Source organism: Aotus nancymaae, unplaced genomic scaffold, assembly GCF_030222135.1.
Source record: "Aotus nancymaae isolate 86718 unplaced genomic scaffold, 86718_ANA_hifiasm-v0.15.2.pri h1tg000057l, whole genome shotgun sequence".
In the NCBI taxonomy this organism is placed as follows: Eukaryota; Metazoa; Chordata; class Mammalia; order Primates; family Aotidae; genus Aotus; species Aotus nancymaae.
The window spans coordinates 23,850,752-23,867,932 of record NW_026988471.1 but is presented as its reverse complement, the minus strand read 5'-3'; the positions used below and the strand labels follow the sequence as shown (position 1 = coordinate 23,867,932).

The 17,181-nt window shown below is 46.3% G+C and overlaps 1 protein-coding gene across 4 annotated transcripts in view; it reads right to left on the bottom strand.

Moving 5' to 3' along the window:
* The window catches only part of EFR3B (EFR3 homolog B), a 119,633-nt gene that overhangs the window by 48,436 nt on the left and 54,016 nt on the right, over positions 1–17,181 (bottom strand). For 3 of the 4 annotated variants that reach the window (XM_021677053.2, XM_064363900.1, XM_064363901.1), the window contains one exon: positions 9,321–9,471. The exons of the other annotated variant lie outside the window; for it this stretch is intronic. In XM_021677053.2, coding sequence (XP_021532728.1) covers positions 9,321–9,471 — 151 coding nt within the window. The remainder of the gene's footprint in view (positions 1–9,320; positions 9,472–17,181) is intronic. 4 annotated transcript variants of the gene reach the window in all.

Sequence of the window (17,181 nt, the reverse complement as noted above, 5' to 3'; positions counted from 1 at the left end):
CATTGCCTGGCCCTTTCTCCCCATTGCCTTTGTTTACAGCAATCCCCTGGAGCAGTTTTCACACAGCCAGAAGCACAGTCCATCCCATCTTAACTTGATCATGTCCTGCCAACCTCCTAACTACCAGCCAAGGCATACTAATTCCCCAAATCTATGACATGCTCTCCTGTCCACCCACATTACACAGTCCCTCCTTCAAGACTCTTGCAAAACTGGCTCTGGTTTTAGGGACTCCTAGGAAAGACTAATAATTGCTGGCCCCAGGACACCATCCCTGCTGGCCCCGGGCAGCCCCATATGCTGGACTCCAAGGCCTACACTCAGGAAGCACAGACCTCAGGGAGCACCCCCTGGCTACCTCTGCTCAGACCTCAGGGAGCACCAGCTGGGTGCCTCTGCTCTCAGAGCCTGTCCTTACCTGGTGCTGAGCCCCATGCCTTTGGCCGTTCCACTAGCCTTGCAGTTCTGACCTCACCTGACTTCAGAGAACCCACCTCTGGCCTGCTGGTCTCTAGCAGTGCTGATTTTTGAACCAAAGTGCTGGAGATTGGGGTATATCTAGTCCACAGATGACAGTTAAAACCACAAGAGTTAATGAATATTCAGTGAGAAGAGGGCAGAGCACAGAGCCTTGGAGATCACAGAACTCAGGGGCATGCGGAAGAAAAGAATCACTGAAGGACACTGTCTTGGCTTCCTGTGGCTGCTGTAACAAGTTACCATGATTTAGTGGCTTAAAACAACACACATTTATTATCTGAGTTCTGGAGCTCAGAACTCTACAATGGGTCTGTATGGCTGCATTCCTTCTGAGGGCTCCGGGGAGCATCCATTTCCTTGTGCTTTCCAGCTTCCAAAGCCACCTACATCCTTTGGCTCGTGTCCCCTTCTCCATCTTCCAAACCAGCAGCAGAGCATCTTCAGATCTCTTTGTCTCTGTCCCTCCCCTTCCATCATCACATCCCCTTCTGTCTGACTCTGATTCTCCTGTGTCCCTCTTATAATGACCCTTGGGATTATATCAGGCCCACCTGGATTATCCAGGATAATCTCCCCCAGCTCAAGATTCTTAACTTGATCACATCTGCAAAGTCCCTTTTGTCATATAAGGTGGCATTCACAGGTTCCAGGGATTAGGACATAGGCAACCTTGGGGTGAGGGGGCATCATTCAGCCTACCACAGAAACTAAGCAGGATGAGTCCGGTGGGAAGAGTTGGGGTGACAGGCCTGAGGAAGCCAAGGGAGTGTGAAGAAGGGTGCGATCCCCAGGGAGAAATGGATGCGATCCCAAGGGACAAATGGACGCAATTTCAGGGCATGATCCTCAGGGAGAAACGGGAGCAATCCCAGGGAGAAATGGGCATGGTCCCCAGGGGAGAATGTGTGTGATCCCCAAGGAGAAATGGTTGTATGGTTGCTTGCAATCCCAGGGGAGAATGGGAGCAATCCCAGGGAGAAACGTGAGCATCCCGGTGAGAAATGGGAGCAATCCCAGGGAGAAATGGGCGAGATAAAAGATAAAAACATGAGGGGAAAGGTGGGTGGGGAGTGGGTTATTTGCATGGTTTCCACAGATTCTAACTGCAAAAACAAAAATGTAATTTTACAATGGAGAAGGTAGCTGGCCACACCCTGGGATCACACTTGGCATCCATAAAAGTGGGACACAGACATTTCTGCCTCCTGCTGTGATACCCAGTATAGCAACCCACAACCCCCATGAAGTATTATAGCCAAAAGAAGTTACCTGCATCCAATCAAACCTTCAGATCTAATTCTAGTTTGCAGGAAACACAAGAGACAGTAGAGTCAGGTGAGTGACACCACAGGAAAGAACCAGACAAATCCAGAATAGGGGGCATTCTACAAAGCAACTGAACTTCCCTCTTCAAAAAGTCAATGTTACGAGTAAAAGAGGCACAGAGTGAGGTTGGGAAGCTGCTGAGAGAGGTAAGGGACATAGGAAACAAAGAAACACAGTCTTTATTTAAAGTTCTGATTTGAAAAAGGCTAGCAATGTAGACAACGGGGACAAGCAGGGAAATCTGGATTTGGACGACATATGAAAATAAGATCGGGGAATGACTCGATTTTGTCAGGCAAGATAATGGCATTTTGTAGTTATGCAGGAGAATGCAATTTTTTTGTTTTTCTCTTGTTTATTAATTTAATTTATTTCTACAGTGCAAGAGACTTGAACTTGTGTTTAGATTGAGGGAAGGACCCAAAGCAAGGCAAAGGGTGGAGATGGGGAGGGGGAGAAAGAATGGATCCAGGGAGGCTCCGGAGGGGCTGGGCACCTATTCCTTTGGAGAGGAAGAAGATGGACACTGGAAGTGGGAGGAGCCCCCTGGGACAGCCCTCATTTCCTGAGTGGGAGAAGACGGCAAATGCATCTTGAGACTGAAGAAGCTGATTTGGGAGGGGAGTTGAGGAGAAAATGGAAGCTTTTTGAGGACCACCTGGAGGACGTAGGAGGAGGCCGCTCTGAAACCCTGGTAAACTCCTAGCGCACCAATGTGTGGAGGCCCTGACCCACAGGACATGTGGTTTTCTGAAGTGGGGGCATTTGGTGGAGAAGGCGGGGTGGCTGTGCAGACCCCAGGAGGGTGAGGCAGGTGGACAGAAGGTGTCCTGAGGGCCCAGGAGAGTGGCGGAGGAAGGGAGTCTCAGCAAGAGTGGGAACTTGGAGGGAAAGAGGAGACCTGGGGAGGTGAGATCTTGAGAGTGGGAGGAGAGCAAGGGAGCAAGGTAGGGGAGAACAGGGCGCTGCACAGACTGAGACACAAGGAGGGACGTCTCCAAGACCCCCACCATCCAGGACCCCCATGACCCTGGCCCTGCTGCAGGGAGGCTGCCCTCCCACTCCTCTGCTGAGTGACTTGCTTTGCACTAGCCTCCGAGTGGGCTTGGTTTGAGGTTGTGGCACAGTAAAAGCACAAATAAATGCCTATGTGCCATTGACTCTGGGTTACTCAGAGGACAACTTTTTATTTTTTATTTTTATTTTTCATTTTTTTGAGATGGAGTTTCACTCTTGTTGCCCAGGCTGGAGTGCAATGGCATGAACTTAGCTCACCACTACCTCTGCCTCCCAGGTTCAAGCGATTCTCCTGCCTCAGCCTCCTGAGTGGTTGTGATTACAGGCATGCGCTACCACGCCCAGCTTATGTTTGTATTTTTAGTAGAGACAGGGTTTCTCCATGTTAGTCAGGCTGGTCTTGAACTCCCGACCTCAGGTGATCTGCCCACCTTGGTGTTCCAAAGTGCTGGGATTACAGGTGTGAGCCACCACATCTGGCCAAGTATAACTTTTTTAAAATGGAGGTAAAATTCACATAACCTAAAATTAGCCTTGTTTAAGTGCCCAATTCAGTGGCCTTCAATCCATTCACAATGTTTTGCAATCAAAACATGTTCCTCCCCCCAAAAGGAAACCCTAAACCTACTCAGCAGGTCCTCTCCATTCCTCTCCTCCATCGCCTGGCAAACACAAATCTATTTCCTGTCTCTACCCCTAATTGGATATTCCACATAAATGAGATGATAAATATGTGACCTTTGGGTTGTTTCTACATTTTGGCTTTTGTGAATACTATTGCTATGAACATTTTGTGTACAGCTATTTGTTTGAGAACCTGTTAATAATTATTTTGGGTATATACCTTAGCAGAATTGCTGGGCCATATGATAATCCCATATGTTCAACTTTTTGAGGAAACACTAAACTATTTTCCATAGGAGCTGCCTCATTTCATGTTTCCACCAGCAATGCATGAGGGTTTTGGTTTCCACACATCCTTGCCAACATTTGCCATCTTTCGTGTGTTTGACTGTGTTTTTAATTGCCATCTTAGTGGGTGAAGTGAAGTGGCATCTTGCTGCCGTTGTGATTTGTATTTCCTTAATGATGATTGATGTGAAGTACCTTTTTATGTGCTTCTTTGCCATGTGTATATCTTTTTTGGGGAAATGTCTATGTGAGTTCTTTGCCCGTTTTTAATTGGGTTGTCTTTTTGTTGTTAAGTCTTAAGAATCCTTTGTATATTCTGGTTATTGAACCCTTATTAGATATATGATTCCTAAATATTTTCTCCCATTCCGTGGGTTATCTTTTTACTGTCTTGATTGTGTCCTTTGCTGCATAAAAGTTTTAATTTTTTCTTTTTTCTTTTTTTTTTCTTTTTGAGACAAAGTCTTGCTTTGTTACCCAGGCTGCAGTGCAGTGGAGTGATCTCAGCTCACTGCAACCTCCACCTCCTAGCTTCAAGCAATTCTCCTCCCTCAGCCTCCCAAGTAGCTGGGATTACAGGCATGCACAATCACACCTCAGCTGATTTTTGTATTTTTAATAGAGATGGAGTTTCATAATGTTGGCCAGGCTGGTCTGGAACTCCTCACAAGTGACCCACCCACCTTGGCCTCCCAAAGTGCTGGGATTATAAGCGTAACCCACTGCTCCCAGCCAAAGTTTTAAATTTTGATGAAGTTCAATTTATTTATGTTGTTTCTATAGTTGCTTTTGCTTTTGATATCATATCTAAGAATCCATTGCCAAATCCAAGATCATAAATACTTATCCCTATAGTTTCTTCTAAGAGTCTTACAGTTTTAGCTCTTACATTTAGAGCTTTGATCTATTTTGAGTTAATTGTTGTGTGTGGTGTGAGATAGAAGTGAAAGTATAAACTTTCAATGTATGAATCTTCATAATATTTTACTATGTGTATATACTAGGCTAATATGTTAGATTGTTTATGTAGAGGATCTCAGGCTCATCAGATTTAATATTTTTAGTTTATCATTAGTAAGTGCCCTTAAAAAGTCAGGACATGTGGTGATTGACACTGTCTCCAAGACATGCATCTGGACCCATCATGCAACGAGGCAGATGTGCAGAAGTGAACCCTGAGCAAGGAAGGGGTTTAGCTGGCCCTGCCTCCCCACCATCTCCTGGCTTTTCCAGTCCCTCCTCATGATCCAAAGCTCAGGTATTCTCATTAAGGGCTGGAAAGCATCACTTAAATTTTCGCTGGGCACAGTGGCTCACACCTGTAATCCAGAACTTTAGGAGGCCAGGGTGGGCAGATCACCTGAGGTCAGGAGTTTGAAAAGGGCCTGGCCAACATGGTGAAATCCCATGTCTACTAAAAATACAAAAATTAGGTGTGGTGGTGGGTGCATGTAATCCCAGCTACTCAGGAGGCTGAGGTGCTAGAATTGCTTGAACTCTCTCTGGGAGACTCCGTCTCAAAAAAAAAGAAGAAAGTAAAAAAAAGCATCACTTAAATTTTTAAAATTGTACTTTACTACATGATGTAAAGTGCAGGGGTGGTATTAGCAAATCTGGATTTTGTGACAAGTCTTCTGACAACTGCATCCTTGGGGTGATCAAGCACAACCTGTATGAATATCTATCCCAGATGAGGAAGCAAGGGAGGGACGAGGAGAGGGAAAGGAGAAAGAAAGAATAAAAGAAGGAAGGAAGGGAAGGAATCCTACACAGGCTTAAGATGAGAATGGATCAGTGGTTCCCAGACCTAAATGGCATCATGTGGGAAGCAAAAATACACAGATTCCCAGGTCTCCTCTCCAGAGATGTGGGTCTTGTTGAGCCCTAGGAATCAGTGGTTTCCAAAGCTCATTGGTCTGAGCTGGGGACCTTGAAGGGGGTATGGTTTCTGAAGAGACACTCTACAGCGGGGAGATCTGTGCTACACCAGTTCAGGAAGCAAAACCAGGTCTAAAGGGAAAGCTACAGGGAGGCAGTGTGGGCTCAGGGTGAGGCTTTTTCTTGACTTCTCACCCACAGGGCCGGGGGGCGCCTTGTGATAGACTGAGCCTGGTCATGGGAGCATCTGCACAGAGGATGAGTGCCATGCTTTGGAATCTATGGGGAGGACTTCAAATCAGGTGGGGCCCGGTGAGGGGCTTCTGACCTTGCCACCCCTCAGATTCTAGGGAGAATACTGATAGACGCACAGGGGCTGAAAGAATCACTGTCTAAAGCCAGCGCTCCAGCTATGTGAGCACAGACAAATCATCTCACTTCTCAGGGCCCCATCTCTACACTGAGAAATCCGACAAAACAAGGGGTTAGATGAGTTGATGCATTTTGCTGTCTTTTCCTTTTCTCCTTTCTCTCCTTCTCTTTCTTTTGATTTCCTGGCAGCAAAACCTTTTATCCAAATAAAATGCTGCAAACTTCCATTCAAACAATGAAAAGGACGGGCTGGGCGTGGTAGCTGACACCTGTAATCTCAGCACTTTGGGAGGCCAAGGCAGGTGGATCCCTTGAGGTCAGGAGTTGGAGAGCAGACTAGCTAACACGGCAAAACCCTGTCTCTAGGAAAATTAAAAAAATTAACTAGGGCAAGACACTATAGCTCACACCTGTAATCCCAGCACTTTAGGAGGTCAAGGCAGGCAGATCACCTGAGGTCAGGAGTTAGAGACCAGCCTGGCCAATATGGTGAAACCCCATCTCTACTAAAAATTAGTCAGGTGTGGTAGCAGGTGCCTGTAATTCCAGCTACTGGGGAAGCTGAGGCAGGAGAATCACTTGAACCCGGGAGGCGGAGGTTGCAGTGAGCCGAGATTGCACCACTGCATTCCAGCCTGTGCAACAGAGCAAGACTCCATCTCAAAAAAAAACAAAAAAAATTAGCTGGGCATGGTGGCACGCACCTTGCATTCCAGCTACTGGGGTGGCTGAAGCAGGAGAATTGCTTGAACTTGGGAGGCAGAGGTTGCAGTGAGCCAAGATCACGCCAGTGCACTCCAGCCTGGGTAACAGAGTGAGGTTCCACCTCAAAAAAACCCAAAAAACCCAAAACAATGAAAAGGAGCTGGCTATTGGATGAAGTAGCAGTAAAGGGCCTAGAGACTTCTATTCCTCTTCCCCTAGGCCCCGCTTTCCCCCACAAAGCTCTGAATCCCTGTGAAGACCTGTTTGGAACTCCTGGGCTGGACTCTCAGATAATGACATGCTGGCAGGTGTAAAATGATAAGGAGCAAAAGGACACTCTTCTCAGGAAGGCTCAAGTAGGTCTGGGCTCAGAGAGCTAGAAAGAGCAGCAGACGGGGATGGCAAGGGGAAAGGCTGCCTTCCAAGCTGCCCTCTGGAGCTACTGCAAATATTTGACTTAACTTAATGAAAATAGCTTGTCCTTAAATCATCTGTGTTGTCTGCAGTACAGCAATCATGAGTCAACTTGCTCTCTGGCTGATGCGATGATTTACTGTGATGGGGAATCTGCAGGACACTGAATTTTCCAGGCAGTAGCTGACAAAACACCTACCCTGGGCTAGGATTTGCTATGGGGAAAGCTAGAGCTGGCAGCCACCTGCTTCTTGTGGCCCCCACAGATGCGTGATGGCTGGTTCATTTTCCATTCAGATGTTCTCTTTTAGGCTGTGGTTATCTTAAACAGGACAACTAAAACAGTATCTGAAGCTGTTGCCAGGGCAACTTGACAAAGGACTTTCCCCTCAGCTAGTATATGTGTAATGTGTCAAAGGCAGCTGGCTGCCAGGGAGAGGAAAGAGAAGGGAATCTGTATAGGTTGCTACTCTTGGTCCTCAGAAGGAAAGTTGGAAGACTCTCTTCTGGTTAAATCAACTTATGTAGAACAGGAAAGCAATCCTGACCCACGCAATAAAAATTCAGGTTTGGGCTAGGCATGGTGGCTCATGCCTGTAATCCCAGCACTTTAGGAGGCCGAGGTGGGTGGATCACGAGGTCAGGAGTTCAAGACCAGCCTGGCCAATATGGTGAAACCCCATCTCTACTAAAAATACAAAAATTAGCTGGGCGTGGTGGCACGTACCTGTAGTCCCAGCTACTCGAGAGGCTGAGGCACAAGAATTGCTTGAACCCAGAGACAGAGGTTGCAGTGAGCCGGGATCACACCACTGCACTCCAGCCTGGGCAACACAGTGAGACTCTGCCTCAAAAAAAATAAAAAATAAAAAATAAAAACTCAGCTTGGGAGGCTAAGGGGCAAAGCTTAAAGTTTTGTGATATCTGCAGCTAGATAAAGGCCTCACTTAAGATCTGTAAAACAGTTGCATCTAAGCTGCATGAAGACTTGGAGCTTAAAGTATGTCCTAAAGGGAAAGGAATGGGAGAGATGGCAAGAAATTAAAGACAACCAGGGCATGGGAGTTTGTTTAGATGCACACATGAAGGTGGGAGTTTTTGACCTATCTGATAGCTCTTCTCTAACAAAATCATACTCTCCCATGACTGCAGCGACTTGCACTGAGACCGGTGTTAGAGAGCTTGGAGGACTTAGAGAGACCAAGTTGAACCTGCTCATGGTATTGATGAAAAGACTGAGGCCCATAAAAGGTAACCTGCTCGATGCTTCACAGTAAGGGAAGGGCAGAACTAAGCCAGAAGCCCTGTTTCCTGCTTCCCTGTGGTCTTTCCACTGATCTGGTAGCTTTGTCCTGGGGACATCACTTTACTCTGTCTTTAAAAGAGGCATAACCTGGACAGCTCTCAAGATATGTCCCCATAGAGTGCTGAGTGGTGAGGACCTTGGGCTCCTCCTGCCCTCCAAAGAATGCCTCTGTTTCCATCGATTTTTATATCTATTGGGGGGCCCCACTTAAAATTATTTAAGGGGAAAAATTCTATCAGTAAAAAAAGTTTGGAGATCATCAGTCTAACACTGAACACATTAGATGGTGTTAATGGTTGCACAAATTTATGAATACACTAAAACCACTGTTTTTTTTCTTTTTTTTTTTTTGAGATGGAGTCTCACTCTGTTGCCCAGGTTGGAGTGCAGTGGTGCGATCTCGGCTCACCACAACCTCCACTTCCTGGGTTTAAGTGATTTTCCTGCCTCAGCCTCCTAAGTAGCTGGGACTGGATTACAGGTGTGTGCCACGACACCAGGCTAATTTTTTTTTTTCTGTATTTTTAGTAGAGACGGGGTTTTGCCATGTTGGCCAGGCTGGTCTTGAACTCCTGACCTCAAGTGATATAACCCTTGGCCTCCCAAAGTGCTGGGATTATAGGTGTGAGCCGCCATGCCCAGCCACCACTGAGTTTTAAAATGGGATGCTTGAAAGTAGTGAATTCTGTTTTTAAAAATTATTTTATTATATATCTATATAATTTGTTTAAAAAATGAAAGGGCCCTTTGTTGACACAAAGGGAGACTCCAAAACAAGCAGTGTGTCACACTTAGGGTTGGGAACTAAACAGGAACAGAATGTGACAATGCCGACCCTGAGGTCTCCCCTTCCTCTGCCAACCCCCAAGATGCAGGTGGGAGCCCAGGATCTCCCCGGGCCGCTCCTTACCGAGTTGGTGCCGAGGATCTGCAGGTTGGGCTTCTCCGACTCCAGCAGCTTGGCCACCATCTTGAGGAAGCTCTCCACGAAGAGGTTGATGCTCTGGCAGTGGCAGGCCATGAGCAGCTGGTCCAAAGCCTCCATGGCAATGCACACGTACCTGGGGAGGGCAGCACACGCCATCACTGGCCGCACCCCTGCCACCCCATGGCCTGACCGGGACATGCAAGGTGTCAGTGCGGTGACCTGGGCAATGCACCATCCAGGTAATGAGGCTCCCCCACAGCCTGCCAATGTCTGGGCAGCCTTTCCAACAAGTGTCTGCTCCAGTCCAGAACTGAGTCAGAACGAATCTGGGCTGGAAGGAAGCCTGGAGACCAACTCATTCAGCCGCTTATTTTACAGATTAAGAACAGGAGGATGGATGAGATGAGCATTTCATGAGTCAATACAAAGAGCAAGATTGATACCCACAATAGCAAACTCTAAGTCTAAACTCTATAAGGTCGGAGAATTACCCAATCCAAGTCAAGAAGTGTTTTTGAGTGCCCACTGCGGAAACGCTCTGTCCTAGACAGTGCAGGGGTGTAAGGATGAGGAAGGCAGTCCTTCAGCTGAACTACAGCTATTCCTTTAAAGGGAAAATAAATCCAACATGAAAATCATGCATGATGTACTATGAGGTTTCCAAGGATGGAGAGAGATGGCTCGAGTGGGGAGGAAGTCAAGATCTTTATGAAGAATCTGAGACAGGCCTGAGGACCAACTTTAAGGCATAGAAAATTGCAAGTTTTGCGTTTGAAAGCCTCAGAAAGTACTCTGCAAGCAATGTGGTTGACAGCATTCCTATGCAAGGAACAGAAAATTTACAAGTGTAGTGTTTGAAGGCCTCAGAAGTCCCATGATAGATTACTATACAAGCAATATGGTTGACAGCATTACTATGTTTGGATGATACTCCCTACTGAGGGAATAAGAGACAGATGGATACAGAATAAATTTTTTTTTCTCCTTATGAGGAATGTTCCCTGTGTGAACTAAGTCTTAGTTCTACTTAAACAATTCCTCTCAAGTCTAAAACCTGAGTGAACAACCTCAGAAACTAGGAATATACAACATCCAGTGTCAAAGAGCTAAGTCAGCTCACTAGATGACTGACAACTGGGATGGTTGGCTCTGTGTCCCCATCCGAATCTCACCTTGAATTGTAATAATCCCCACATCAAGGGCAGGGCACCAGGTGGAGATAATTGAATCATGGCGTGGTTTTCCCCATACTGTTGTTGTGACAGTGAGTGCATTCTCTGGAGATCTGATGGTTTTATGAGGGGCTTCCCCTTTAGCTTGGCTCTCATTCTCTCCAATGCCTCTGTGTGAAGAGGTGCCTTCCACCACGATTATAAGTTTCCTGGGGCCTCTCCAGCCCTGCAGAACTGCGTAAGTCAATTAAACCTCTTTTCTTTATGAATTACCCAGTCTCAGGTATTTCTTCATAGCAGCATGAGAATGGATTAATACAATGAAATAAAATGCCAAGCTAAAGCCTAATAACCTCTGTCCTCTATTCACAATTCTCCTCTTAGGAGAAGCAAAAAAGAGGGTCATGCCATCTCCTACCTCCAGCTCCTCAACCCCTGAAAATAACAATCTCATTTGTTATTCTTGCTGTTCTCTCCTCTGTGCTAAATATACCCAAGCCCTCCCAAACTAGCCTTCACAGGACAACCCCCAATTATCTTAGTCGTCTTACCCAGTGCTTCTCATAAATCTCCCAAAAAAATGCCAAGAATCAAATTCCTAATGAAGAGAAAGACACCTCTAAGCTCAAGTTTCATATTTGTTGCAAGAGTGTGACATAACTAGTAATGTCTACATCATAAAACATCATCCTTTACTTACAAAGCATTTGCATTCTAAAGAAAGAGGGTTTTTGTTGTTTGTTTTGTTTTGTTTTCTAGCAAGGAAGCTGCTGCAAACCTTTCAGAAATTATTCTGGTTAAAATCTTTACAGTTTTGGAGTTAAGTTTCTGGGGTAGAATGCTAGATGTCTCCTAAAATATGTCCCTTTGCCTTTCCCTAGTAATTCAGAATTTTAGCTGTGCATGTGGCTGCTCACTTGGGACTCCATTTCCCAGTCTCTCGTGCTGTGAGGTAAGACCACATGACAAAAACATTGCCATTAAAATGAGGGGAAGTGGCCAGGGCATGGTGGCTCACGCCTGGAATCCCAACACTTCGGGAAGCTGAGGTGGGCAGATTGCTTGAGCCAGGAGTTCAAGACAGCCTGGGCAACATGGCGAGACCCCTTGTTTACAAAAAATACAAAACTTAGCCAGGCATGGTGGTGTATGCCTGTAATCCCAGCTACTTGGAAGGCTGAAGTGGGAGGATCACTTGAGTCTGAGAGGTTGAGGATGCAGTGAGCCATGATTGAACTACTGCACTCCAGCCTGGGTGACAGAGTAAGATCCTGTCTCAAAAATAAATAAACAGGCCAGGCACAGTGGCTCACACCTGTAATCCCAGCACTTTGGGAGGCCAAGGCGGGTGGATCACGAGGTCAGGAGTTCGAGACCAGCCTGGTCAATATGGTGAAACCCTGTCTCTACTAAAAATACAAAAATTAGCTGGACATGGTGGTAGCACCTGTAGTCCAAGCCACTCAGGAAGCTGAGGCAAGAGAATCGCTTGAACCCAAGAGGCAGAGGTTGCAGTGAGTCAAGATCATGCCACTGCACTCCAGCCTGGGCGACAGAGCAAGACTCCGTCTCATTAAAAAATAAATAAATAAACAAACAAATAAATAAAATAAGAGGAAGATATGTGAACATCAGCATCTCTTGATTATAAGACACAATCGTGTCCTCTCTCTTTCCCTCTTCCTACCAGCTGGGATGTGGCAACAACTGGAGACCCAGAGAGGAAAGTCATGTGCTGAAGATCCCTGAATGACCTCATGGAGCAGAGCCCACTGGCCCACTTCAGAGTGGTGTGAGAGAGAAGAGAAACACTTCCATATTGCTGGAACCATTGTCTTTTTTAGTTTCTTTATACTCCAAATAGCACAGGCACCTAATAATCAGGTTTGGGAGTCCTTTAGAAGCCTGATGGCACAAATAAAGGTGAATTCTGAGCAATCCAAAGCAAACCAAGTGACTGACCTCATTGGAAAGGAAAGTAAGAGCCAGAAATTTGTCTATCCTGCTAGAAGTGAGATCATTGCAAGGCTTCATGAACTCAGAGTTTGAGCTTATGTGACCATTGCAGGATGGTGATCCTTCTACTTGTAATGTCAAATCGTGTGGAATAGAAAAGTACTTCCTGATACAAAGAAAACACAGGAGAGGTAAAGTAGGCAGAAAACTGTAAAGCCTAATTGGGTACCAAGAAATCAGGTTAATGTTTCCTCAGTCAAAATCAAGTAGCAAAAGGCCTCTCTTACAAGATTGCAGCAAAGCTGTCACTGTGGGATTTTACAATGTTTAAAGGTGCCCCAAACTCTAAAGTCAGGTTCACATGCTGTAAATATAATAAAGATGAGTTAAGAAGTTTATTCTTCTTTATGTCTTGACCCAAATCATATCCATCATTGAATGTTAGGCAGATATTTAAAAAAAAATTTTTTTTTAGACAGACTTTTGTTCTTGTTGCCCAGGCTAGAGTATAATGGCATGATCTCGGTTCACTGCAACCTCCACCTCCCCGGTTCAAGCAGTTCTCCTGCCTCATCCTCCTGAGTAGCTGGGATTACAGGTGCCCATCACCATACTCAGCTAATTTTTGTATTTTTAGTAGAGATGGGGTTTCACCATGCTGGCCAGGTTAGTCTTGAACTCCTGACCTCAGGCGATCCACCCACCTCAGCCTCCCACGGTGCTGGGATTACAGGCATGAGCCACCACACACAGCCTATTTAAAAATTCTTGATTAGCTAGTCTTTTTTTTTTTAAACAAAGTTAGGGTGAACAAAGAGCACAGCCAGGATGACTACAGGACAATTGCAGGAGCTCTCACAAGGCCACAACACAAGGCTCCTGATACCTCCTGGGATAGCTACCCAGTTTCAGATATTGCACGGTCAGATTGCCTCAGACATGAGCTAGCTTTGCAAATCCAAACATAAAAAAAAATTAACAGCCGTCATGACTTCTAATTTTTTTAAAGACATCAGCTATTTCTTACATACCCTTGAGCTAACTTCTATACCAAGTAACCAGAAAATAAAACAGCCTCTAAATGCTGAAATTTTCTTTTCCATGTTTATAAAATGTTTATTTCTTTTATCTAGATGAGCCGAGTCAATTATTATTATTATTATTATTATTATTATTAGAGACTGAGTCTTGCTGTTGTTGGCCTGGGCTGGAGTAAAATGGCGCAATCTCGGCTCACTGCAATCTCTGCCTCTCGGGTTCCAGCAATTCTCCTGCCTCAGCCTCCTGAGTAGCTGGTACTACAGGTGCATGCCACCACACCTGCCTAATTTTTGCAGTTTTAGTAGAGACGGGGTTTCACCATGTTGTCCAGGCTGGTCTCGAACTCCTAACCTCAGGTGATCCACCCACCTCAGCCTCCCAAAGTGCTGGGATTACAGGCGTGAGCCACTGTGCCCGGCTCGAGTCAACTATTATTAAGTGATTCTTTAATGATATTAAATAAAAGTATTATTGAATAGTTGTTTCTGGGCCCACTCACAAATGGATCCAGTCATGCTCTATCCACAGAGTGTCTTCCAAATACAAAGGCAGCCTTGGCTCTTTGAGCCCTTCTGGTGAACGAGAGTCACACCTATCAATCTTCCTAGCTCCCGGGACAGCCATTCCTGGCTCTGCAGTCTCAACCTTTGGAGGCCATCACAATCACCATCCGGGAAACCTGCCGTGCCTTGCAGACCCAGTCCCAGCATGTTTCAGGTCCACTGTGTAGAGACCGAATTCTGCAGGGTTGGGGAGGCAGACCGGCCTGGAGCCCTTCCAAAGGGGATAGGCTTTCCCTGCAGAGAGACCTGAACACCTTCATGCAGCCAAGCATGGCGGGTAGGAAATGAGGGCAGGTAGCATGGGATTCTCTTCCCTTATGAATCATCCTGGCATCCTTCTGTATGAAGGGATCTGTGGCATTTCACCATTATTACAGTGTTTAAATGAGGTAAAGGAAGGGGTGGAGTTAGGCAAGAGAAGAAACTCAAGGCCTCGCAAACCCCAGAGCTTTAAACTACTGCTTTTCCTCTTCCTGGAAAAAATTCCAGAAATTCCTGATATGGAAAAACCATCCTTTGCTTAAAAAAAAAAAAAAAAAAAAAAAAAATTGGCTACTAATCAAGAGTAGAAAGTGGAAATTTTCCATTATGGTAGATGTGAAACTGAAAAGTGTAAGAAGTATAAGGCCTAGTTCTCTGTTCCTCATCTCTGATCCTAATCTTAAGGATGGAATATTTCAAAACATGTTAGAGAATGAGAAGTCAATGGGACCTTGGAAGCCCTGAGTCCAATGCTCTCCATGTTTGTGCTATTTTATTTTAATCTTCTCAAGTGTGTCCAATCTGTTATACACTCAAAAGGAATAGAGCCTGGGATTCCCAGATCAGAAAGTCACTACCAGCAGAGATCTGATCTGGGGTGGGTGTCCTGGAAGAGGTCCAAAGTCATAACAGGTCTGGAAATCTGAACTGGCCTAACTGGGTACTTAGAGCAGGAGGGGTAGGAGGGAGCTGGGCCCATGGGTGAAGGCAAGAGCAGGTTACAGACCACAACAGCAGTTGACAACCAAGGGTTGCAGAGGTACTAGTAGCATTGCCAGTGGGTGAGGAGGGCAGAACCCAAGGGATATAGGATGGACTGGGGCTCACGGGTAGCAATGGAGGCTGGGAGAAGACAGGTGACAACCGGAGGAACTCAGGGTCAGGGCAGAAAGTGAGTTATAAAAACTGAAGAAAACATGACGCTTAGGTGAGAGGCAAGAAGTCCCTGGTATGCAATCCCAGACTAGACAGCTGGTTTTGCTGGAATACCCTGTGCTCAGTAGGGAGTGGCCCTAGAAACCAAAGGAGGTGCTAAGCCTCCAAGAAAGGAGGAGTGGGGAGTAGAGTCCGGGAACTAGGGTTAGTTGGAGAGGAAAGGCAGATCCAGGGTCAGGGATGAGGGTCAGCAGGCCGGATGAGGGGGCAACTTTAGTAGGGCAAGTCATTGCCCAAGAATCACTCAAGAGCAGTGGCCTGGACAAAGAACCTCTTGTTCCAGGCGATTTGAGTGCATTTGGCCAGTCTACTACTAGACAGAACCTTCTGGGTTTTGGGAGTCCACAAGTAGGGAGAGAGGGCTCACCTCAGCTAAGGAAGGGAGTGATGACCCTCCTCATCTAGTAGGGGTCTGCGGTATCCCTATCTCAAGGTCAGCCATCCTCTGACCAGGTTCACAGTCCTTCTGGTGAATGTGTATCTCTTAGGAGCGCCACTAGGTCAGCTCCAGGGCCAGGGTCTTCAGATGAGAGAAGCACAATCCTCTGGCATGGGCATCTCCATCTGCCAGTGGTTGGTCCCAGGCTCGGTGAGAGCTCCAGGCACTGGGGATCCTGATGTCGTCTTATATGGCATTCTGCACCTGTCAGTGCTCAGGGGTCACTGCCAACTGAGAGAGTCTTTCCCAGCACTGCTGTTCCCTCCCCTGCTCTCCTCTAGTTTCTAGGGGACGTGCTGGCACTGGAGCTGAACTGGAAGGGAAATGTAAAGAGAAGGGAAAATAGAAGGACTGCTCAGTTTTTGCCGCTCTGCACATCCTGCCCATCATATTCCATGCCCATGAACAGTGCCTTGAAATTCACATCTCATCCTCTTTCTGCCCACATTTGGCTGCCCGCACTGTCCCCATGCTAAACACCTATGAGCCAGAGTCCACACACAGCTGGAATGGGGTGACAATGTGGGGAGGCAGTGGGGCAGATGAGGGTGGTTCTGCCCCTGGGTCCGGCATCCAAGGTTCGTGTCCATAAGGTCAAATCCCAAATACAGACACCTGCATCATGGCAGGGAGACACAGCCTGTCACCCTGTCTACAGGAGAATATTTTACTCTTCCAAAGCTGCCTTCAGTGACGAGAAAGGTAATGATGATGTACGTGGCATTGGGTATGGAAAGACAGGGAGGGCAAAGAGAGACAGAATAAGAAATCAGATCTAACAGATTTTTCTTCTCCAAATGTTTATGAACAAAGCCCTCAGTGAGGCCGTCAGGTTTTAAATACTTAGAGGCTGCAATGGCTATTTTTAACAGAACGATACTAAATTTGAATTGCAGTTGTAAGGGTAGCAGAATGATTCTACGGGCTCTGCTGGCTCTAGGACATTTTTTACTGAGAGAGCCATCACTGCAGAGAGGGCCAGTGAAATTAGTATTAAATGTTTAATGTTAGAGCTAGCATGTTGGTTTTAGGTTCAACCTAGGATAAAGTCATTTTGACTTGCTTGAGTATAATTTACAATATGTCAAGGCCCCTAATATAATCAGCATGCATGGTAGATTCATTCTTATTTAGGATGTAGCCTCATTTTATTACATGAAATGATCACAGAAACATATTGGTTTGGGTCCTGCTTTTTACACCAGGGGTGGCTTGGTTTAAGATTTGCTGGTGAGGCCTGTGCTTTCTAGACCTCTACACCCTGTCAGCATCATGCACATTTCATTGTAGTTCAAGACTGGCTCCGTCTTCTCCTGCCAGGACGAAGGGGCGTTGGATGGTGGTGGGGCTGGTGGGCAATTGTAGGGGGAGGCCCAACAAAGAGGTCAAAGTGAGAGAGCACCAGAAAGGCCCACAGAGCCAGCAGGGGGGTCGGCCAGTCCACGTGGAGTGGGTCTATGGCAGATGTGGTAGGG